Below are 8,854 nucleotides of genomic sequence, written 5' to 3'. Positions count from 1 at the left end.
ACACACACACACACACACACACACACACACACACACACACACAGAATCTGAGGCAGGCTCTAGGCTCCGAGCTATCAGGACAGAGCCTGATGCAAGGCTCGAACTCATGAGCTGTGAGATCATGATCTGAGCCGAAGTTGTGCACTTAACCAACTGGGCCACTCAGGAGCCCCTAAAAACAATTTTTTACTAAAGATGAAATAGTTAGGAAGTATTTTCTAATTATTTCAAGCATGAAAAAGTGATCCCATCAATAATTTGTTAATGAGACATGCCACCAGAGAAGACTGATGTATGAAAGAGAGCCCTTGACTCTTCCTGGACCTGCTTGTTTCACAATAACTTGCCTTTATCTGGTTCATAAAACTAAAATTATAGTTTCCCTTTCTCCAGACACAAGTACAAGTAAGAGTAAAATCTAGGACTAATCTTGACAAACACAGCTTTAAATTAAAGACACCTATAAATCACATGACTGATTAAAGGTTCCAGGAGTCATTTTTTCTTTAATTAAATTTTTAAAAATGTTTATTTATTTTTGAGAGAGAGAGAGAGACAGAGCATAAGCTGCGGAGGGGCAGAGAGAGGGAGACACAAAATCCAAAGCAGGCTCCAGACTCCTAACTGTTAGCACAGAGCCCAATGTGAGGCTCCAATTCACAAACTGCAAGATCATGACCTGAGCTGAGGTCAGACATTTAACCAACTGAGCCACCCAGGCACCCCTCCAGGAGTCATATTTTATTGTAAAGTCTCCTATTTCAAGCAAGAAGCACCTGCAAGATTGTGTGGGGTGGGAGGGTGCGGGGGGGTGGTTTTGGAACACAAGATCACACTCTATTCAAGTGCCATTCATCATGTCACAGGCTAACATGATCTAGTGTGTTCTTGGTGTAAAATCCTATTTCTTCTTACCACATCCTTCTGTCATGCACCTATGTCATCTGAATGCTTATATAATGCTAGTGATTAGAAGTTGGTAGGGAAAATTCAAGCTGGAAGGCTAAAGGTTAAGTGCTTCTATTGAGGACTAAAAGAAAGGCATAGATAAGATGTCCAGACAGCAGGCCCTTGATAAAAAAACAAAATCTGGTTAAGATATTAAGACTTTAATCCAGAATCCTAAAGGGGCGCCTGGGTGGCTCAGTCCGTTGAGCGTCTGGCTTCGGCTCAGGTCATGATCTCACGGATCGTAGGTTAGAGCCCCACGTCGGGCTCTGTGCTGACAGCTTGGAGCCTAGAGCTTGTCTTCAGATTCTGTGTCTCCCTCTCTCTCTGACCCTCTCCTGCTCATGCTGTCTATTTCTCTCTCTCTCTCTCTTTCAAAAATAAAACATTACCAAAAAAAAAAAAATCTAGAATCCTAAAGACTCATTAGCTTATAATTATTTTACTGGTGAAATTGCTTTACCTACATGCAGGGTCATAAATGATTGACATTTCTAAACCAGGGAAGAATTTGTTCCATCTTTCAAGCACAGATCTTACTATCAAAGCAAGGTATATTCAATGCAGAAAAATTAAAATATGGAAATAGGCAACTGAAAACACATGCCCCAAATCTTCCCAATGAAAGAGGGAATCTAGTAATACTGTGGTCTAAGGGCATTTAGACCACTTCTATGCATGCATCCCAAATGCATAGTTTTCTAAACTCTTTTTTTTCCACAGAGTACAGTGTGAAAGTCCTTCCATGTCACCAAAAGTTCATTTACCACATCATTTTAATAAGCATGGTATTTTACAAACAGATTAACCAATCCTGTACTGTGGACATGGGAATTGTTCCCAGTTTTCCTCTATTAGAAGCAGCATGGCGATGAACATCTCTGCAGTTAAATCTTTGCACACATGCTTCCACATGTAGAGATAAATCACTGCAGGATACAAAGGCAGAAGGCAAAAGTGGATGAAGAAAAGTCCACATGCAGAGATAAATCACTGCAGGATACAAAGGCAGAAGGCAAAAGTGGATGAAGAAAAGTGGAATCACTGTTTCACCTAATAATTAAAAAGGAAGCTTGGGACACCTGGGTGGTTTAGTCGGTTGAGTGTCCAAATTTGGCTCAGGTCCCCATCTCCTGGTTTTTGAGTTTGAGCCCTGCATCAGGCTCGCTGCTGTCAGTGCAGTCCCCTTCTCTCTGTCCCTCCCCTGTTCATGCTCTCTCAAAAATAAACAAACATTTATAAAAGAAGCTTTTGACAGAAGGTGGGAGATTGGAAAAGGAGAGGCAGCCAGCAGTCCCCTAAAAGATGAAGGCCACTCTGGGATAGCAACTGGTCTTGCAGAACTACTCTTAAGAACCCATTTGCAATCTTAGTCCTTGTAAGAGTTAAGACTCTGAGGTCCTTGCTTAAAGTTTAAACCATTCCCAGAACTGTTTAAATAACTGGGGCACGGAAGTTTTAGGACCAAATGGTCCTGATGTTTAGAAAAACAAGAACTACTCTTAGTCTGTGCTAAGGAGCCATGGAAGTGAAATCAACCACCTGGTCTGGTTGAGCAACTGTACAGAAAATAGGCAACAAAGCAGCCATAGAGCAGGCAAATGCCCTTCGGTGAGGAGAAAGTCCATCTGGTTTGACAAATTCCATGTTTGGACTAGAAAGATCTTTAGTAACAATAAACATTTTTTCTCTTTCTCTCTGAAGACACTCTAAATATTTTAACTCAAGTTTTCCCTTGTAGATCTGAAACTATAGCCAACTTAATCATTCTGGGTTTATTTTTTAATTTTGCTTCTCTTTCTTCCCTCTCCTGGCTAGTCTTTATAGGATTTTCCTTTTTTTAGACTTCCAAATGCCTGGACAAGAAATACATTTAGATTAGTGATTTCTAGTACTTTTTGACAGCAATGTGGAGAAGTGTCAGGCAAAACTGGAACTAAAAGCAAAATTAATTCTGATGACAGAGGCGAGTAAAGAAAAAAATTTGGCTGACTTACAGACATTTACAAAACAGAATTTATGGTTTCTTGCTTTTATGTCCATGAAGGCTAAAAATAATGTTCACATGGAAAAACCAGTAGACTGGGGATTCAGTCAAAAGATCTTGGTTCCAGCCTCAGTTCTGCCAACTAACTTTATGGCATGACCCTGGGGCAGTAGTTTCTTCATTTCTCTTCTGGGCCATAAGTTCCTCAGTTTAAAATCTTAAAGTCTAGGGGTGTCTGGGTGGCTCAGTGGGTTAAGCGTCCGACTTCGGCTCAGGTCATGATCTCACGGTTCGTGGGTTCGAGCCCCGTGTCGGGCTCTGTGCTGACAGCTGGCTCAGAGCCTACAGTCTGCTTCAGATTCTGTATCTCCCTGTCTCTCTGACCCTCCCCTGCTCACGCTGTTTTTCTCTTTCTCAGAAATAAATAAAACATGAAAAAAAAAAAAATCTTACAGTCTACAGGCACCTGGGTGGCTCAGTTGAGTAAGTGTCTGGCTTCGGCTCAGGTCATGATCTCATCGTTGGTGAGTTCAAACCCTGTATTGTCAGTGCAGAGCCTGCTTGAGATTCTCTCTCTTTCTATGTCTCTCTCTGCCCTTCTCCCACTTGCTCTCTCTCTCTTTCTCTCTCAAAATAATAATAAATGTAAAAAAATTAATAAAAAGATAAAACAAAATCTTAAATTCTGGGGTTTAATACAAAATTGTCTCAGAGAAATTCCTCTAATGGATAGCAATTTCTGATAATTATCACATACTTCTGAAAAGGCTTTTAGTGGCAATCTTTTTAAAAAAATTTTTAATGTTTATTTTTGAGAGAGAGAGTGAGTGAGAGAGCTAGGAAGGGCAGAGAGAGGAGACATAGTATTCACAAAGCAGGCTCCAGGCTCTGAGCTGCCTGCACAGAGCCTGATGCAGTGCTCGAACTCTTGAATCATGAGGTCATGACCTGAGCCAAAGTTGGATGCTCAACTGACAAAGCCACCTAGGTGCCCCTGAAATCTTTCTTTTTTTAAAAAAGCACTTCAACATAAGGTTTCTATCACTAAATTTGCTCGCTTTGTTTTTTTATTTGGTAACTTTTAGTTTAATTCATGTGGGTTATTAAATTATTAATTAACAAGGTTTAAATCTATAAGCTTTCGGTGCACTGGACTAGTTAAAATGAGATTTTTGGAAGAACAACCAGGTTTCAACTGAGCCCATTCTCTATTACTTGAGTATTATGAGGTTCATACTTTATTTGTTATGTTGTCACTTTCACTGAATTTTGCAAAGTTCTGTTCAGGTACAAGACTCACAGTGGTATTTAACAAAATTATGTCACCAATGTATGTTAGTGGATTAATGAATAAATTTAGGTACGGAAACAGCAATAAAAATTCAAGCCATCTCACTGTAAATACTGAGAGGATAATATGACAAACCTCATAAGGAAGTAACAGATAAGAAAAAAAATCTTAAAACTACTTCCAAGTCTTGGAAGTCAGTCTTGGCCTCAGAAAAACTTTGGAAATATAAACTTGCTTACCTTTTCCTGGGAGAACCATTTTTCCAGTACAAGAAGCCAGACCCAGGCTAATCTTTGAGGGTTGATGTCTTGTCCACATCTGAAAAATGTAAAAAATAAAAAAAAGAATTTCTGAACAAATAGTTTCTATTGACCTTTTCTTTTTTGTAACCCAAGATTTGGATTTCACTGCTCAGTCTGTTTTAAACCTAAACAGGCAAGACACTGTACTAATGAGAAATTTTCAAGTGCATATGATAGATCAATAAAACTAGAACCAGAATAGTGCTAGATTTCATTAAAAACAAAAACAAAAAAAACCCAAAAAAAACAAAAGGGAAAAAAGTCTCACCCCTACCTCCTACCTCTACCTCCCTATCTAGTCTTTATTATTATTATTATTTAATTTTTTTAAAAGTGTTTTTATTTTTGAGAGAGAGACAGAGCATTAGCAGGGGAGGGGCAGAGAGAGGGAGACGCAGAAACTGAAGCAGAGTGCAGGCTCTGGGTTGTTAGCACAGAGCCAGAAGTGGGGCTCAAACTCATGGACTGTGAGATCATGACCTGAGCCAATGTTGGAGCCCAACTGACTGAGCCATGCAAGCACCCCTAGTCTTTATTATTTTTAAACAAAATAACATTATATAGAAAACCATAAAAAGCAAAGCTCCCTAAAGTATATTTTTGAAGAAACTGAATCAAGTAGTCTTAAAGAAAAAAACGAATTTCATAAACATTTATTAACTCTATGCTAAAAACAGGGTTACAGGAATTTATAAGGGTTTCTTTGCATAATTTAGATAGCAACTGGCTAGAACCCAAATTTAAGGGGAAAAAATAAATGGAAAAAATCATTTAAGTTTCTACTCTCTATATACTAATACAATATAATATAGCTGCCAAAGTAAGGAAAAGTGAGGGAAAGACTAAATAGCACATTTAACTGTTATACTACTAGCTGTTAACAGCACTGCCAGGAAGAGTTTCATGAAAAATTTAGATCGAGAACAGTGGTTGCCAGGATAAAAGGAGGGGTCAAAATACAAAGAGGTAATCCCAGGAAGTGAGGGAATTCTTTTGTGGTGATGGAAAAGTTCTATATTTTGATTTTACTGGTAGTTACATAATCTGTACATGGATAAAACTGCACAAAACTATGCACATAAAAACAAATGCACATTAAAAAAAATGCTAAAAACTGAATAAGGTCTGTAGTCTAGTTAACAGTAATGTATCAACGTCAGTTTCTTGATTTTGATATTGTACAATAGGTATACGAGATACTGCAATTAGGGGAAGCCGGGGAAGGTTACTTTGTGTATTTTGTTGCACTTTTTGTGAATGTAAAACTTATTTATATAATTTTTAATATTTACATAATTATTTCAAAATAAAAACTTTAAGTGAATTAACTTCTAATCCTTTGTTAAAACTACAATATCATAAACAAAAAGGGAGCAGCGTTTGCTTTTCTGGACGCAAAGAAAATGCTTTTCAATGCAGTTCGACCATCTACTTTTATGATAATAATCAAGAAATGGTGGTTTCAGGCACATTTTGCTGGCAAGGATTAACTGCAGTTTCAGATGATAATTTAAAGTCAACATTTAGTAATAAACATGTATTATAGATGTAAGTTTTCAGAGCATATGAAATACAGTCTGCCTCTGCTAATTTTTCAGAGACTAGGTAACCAGAGCTCAAATACTGACCTTGTGTCTCCCACCCTGTGACTGCCTGGGAAGACGAGAGATCCCTTACCTCAGCTGATCTGGACACACCACCAGCGCCTGAAGTATATCTTCCACCTTCTTTGGGATATCCCCCTGTGCCTCATGTAGTTGAGGTACACATGCCTGTGCCAGTTCCCATTCTCCTCTGCGAAGGCACTCACAGAAAAATCCATAAAGCTGCTTCTGAGAAGCAGTTTCCTCTTTTCCAAATGGATGATGCATTTTCCCAGCACAGAGTGCAGGGAGATAGAAAGAGATGAATTACGCAGAACACATTGTCAATTTTCTCATTCGTGGAGCACCTCCTAGAAACAATATACACCACAATGAAGTAGCTATATCTAGACAAACTAATAACTGCTAGCCTGGCTGGGAAAAGCGGAACTTACTTCCCTAATTATCGTTTTAAGTTTGATTTGACGTGTTACTTACTATCCCTTTTTGAGAAGTTCCACCTTTCCCCGAGGGGTGGATCCCATCTCTCTACACACATCCAACATTTAATTAATATTAATAGTCGATTTAGCTCGGGGCGCAGACCCATAAATCCACTTTCATGTTCCCCACTTAACTTTAGACCCAGTCCGGCTCCAAATGCCCAGGTGGGTCACCTCCCTAAGGATGAGAAACGCAGCAGGAACCTCCCTAGTTTGAGCCCTCACTTAAGGTGGAGGAGTGAAGATCCGCAGATGAGTCTGTGTGAGAGCTGGAGGACAGTGGGGATTGGAGTGCAGGGACGCTCCCTACAGGGGTCGTGGAGAGCGCCCCGGTCTTCTCTGGGGCGTCTTACACTCACCTGCTCCTGATACCCAAAGCAATAGAGCTTCCAGCGCAGCCATGTTTGAACGGAGTCAGGTGATAGATCCCATTCGGGAGGTTGCGGGAGGGCGGGGTGGGGTGGGACGACTGACAGAGGCTACTCCTATTGGTCAACGAAGGGAAGATGCAAATAAGGCGCCATATTTGTTTGGGTCACGTGACGTAACTTCTTTGGACTAGAGAAAGCCAGGACAAGCAGAGTCAACCAACTACCTGGCTAAGGACCATTCCTTTCAGTTTTGACCTCACCTCCGCTCGATACTTTCAGTTCTGCATTCGGCGGAGCGGGTAGCAGAAATATCAGTGTCCCTTGATTGTTTTCATCTCTTTTACTCCATAGCGTTTGAAGTCAGCTTTTACGAAGTGCCCGCCAGGGACAGTGTTTTGCCAGGCCTTGGGGATTCCCAGAGCAAGGAGACCTGGATACTCCTCCATTGATATTTTATCCACTTGGCTTCTGTTATCATCGCAGAATCCTGCGTTCTTAATTCCCATTTTCTGCCTAACTCCATTGATTTGCTCATTTACCCGACAACCGTTAATTGAACGATGTCCTAGGCCCTCCCTACTTTTCAGGCTGAATAAATTGCGGAACTTGTCCTCGAGTTCACAGTCTAGTAACATGGGCAGGTCAGTAATTAGGATACAGTAGGCTAAATTATAAGATAGAAGTATGCACTCGAGATATGAGAGCAAAGAGTGGGCAAAAGCTTTTTCGCAAAATAATAGTGTAATCTGAAACCGAGTCTTAAAGTAACAGTTCCCCTTTACACCGAAACTTCGGTGGTTTCCTTCATGGTCTTCTTAAACTACAGACTCTTAACGTTTCCCCATTATGTGTTTTCAGCTTGAGCAATTTCATTCAGCATTTCCCAAATTATTTCACCACCAAAGTGTGGTGAAAAAAGCAAACCCTAAAAAGCAAACCCAAACAAATCCAAGGTCTCCTCCAAGACCTTTTCTACTATAGGTGAATGAAAACTAACATGTCTTTTTGGTCCATTATGCATTTTTAAATGTAGTGACAAAAAAAGAAAAGAGACAATTCCAAGCAAGGTTTTCCCTGGCTTCATTTTCCTCTTGCTGATGTTTCTCTGCCGGATTTTGATAACCACTATATTGAGAAACGGATTCATTGACTTATTGTAGTGTGAACTACAATTCCCAGCAAGCAGTGGAATCAACCTGGGACTCTTCCTACCTCTGATTGGATATTTCACCCGAGTGACCACCCAATCGGCATTTGGGTTGTTGCTTTGCGGCGCTTTCCGCGGGGAACTGTGAGGGGTGGGGGAAACTTTGAAAGTTGGATGCTACAGACCCGGTACTGGAAAGTTTCGTGTGGGGGGCATTTGTGGGGATATGGGGTGTGCTCATTTTTTCCTGTTCCCTCTCTGGCCCCCTCTCTGTTATTACTTTCGGGGTGGCGGAGAATCTCTCTTTGGTCCCGTACACTCCCCCTTAGGCCTGAGGCATCTTAACGGGAACTCCGCCGCAAGTCTGGGAGCTTCTGGCCTTCCTTTGTGGGGGTTGCTGGGACAGTGCTCCTTGCTGGAAAAAGGTTCTTTTTAGGGGATTCTAGAGTGACGTTTTCGCGTCTTGATGCCCCACTCCCTTCTCCCACTTGCGGTTTCTTGGGAGTCTCGGCGGGGGAGCCCGTCCTTAAGGGAACATTGGGGTCTGCTCGCCTTCTGTGGTACTGAAGAAGAGGTGGTTAAAGCGTGGAATCTGGAATTCTATGTCTAGATTCGAATGCGGACTCCACCATTTGCTAGCTGATAGACGTCACGCACGTTTTTCAACTCAATGCCACAGTATCCTTAGTCTGTAAAATGGGCTCAAACATCGAAAGCTCTTG

General features: G+C 40.9%; 2 protein-coding genes across 2 annotated transcripts in view; one reads left to right on the top strand and one right to left on the bottom strand.

Annotated features, from left to right (window-relative positions):
• ZFYVE26 (zinc finger FYVE-type containing 26) overlaps positions 1 to 7,012 on the bottom strand; it is a 67,378-nt gene extending 60,366 nt beyond the window's left edge. Inside the window, exons 1-3 of the mRNA XM_077767115.1 lie at positions 6,974 to 7,012; positions 6,206 to 6,482; positions 4,466 to 4,544 (exon numbers count right to left, since the gene is read on the bottom strand). Coding sequence (XP_077623241.1) covers positions 4,466 to 4,544; positions 6,206 to 6,399 — 273 coding nt within the window. The 5' untranslated portion in view covers positions 6,400 to 6,482; positions 6,974 to 7,012. The remainder of the gene's footprint in view (positions 1 to 4,465; positions 4,545 to 6,205; positions 6,483 to 6,973) is intronic.
• Positions 7,013 to 8,274: 1,262 nt separating this feature from the next.
• RAD51B (RAD51 paralog B) overlaps positions 8,275 to 8,854 on the top strand; it is a 562,898-nt gene continuing 562,318 nt past the window's right edge. Inside the window, exon 1 of the mRNA XM_077767229.1 lies at positions 8,275 to 8,320. Within this exon, the coding sequence (XP_077623355.1) occupies positions 8,307 to 8,320 (14 nt within the window). The 5' untranslated portion in view covers positions 8,275 to 8,306. The remainder of the gene's footprint in view (positions 8,321 to 8,854) is intronic.

The sequence above is a fragment of the Crocuta crocuta genome, unplaced genomic scaffold, assembly GCF_008692635.1.
Source record: "Crocuta crocuta isolate KB4526 unplaced genomic scaffold, BGI_CrCroc_1.0 scaffold55, whole genome shotgun sequence".
Classification (NCBI taxonomy): Eukaryota; Metazoa; Chordata; class Mammalia; order Carnivora; family Hyaenidae; genus Crocuta; species Crocuta crocuta.
Note: the sequence above shows the minus strand (reverse complement) of the source record. Positions and strands in the feature narration are given on the sequence as shown.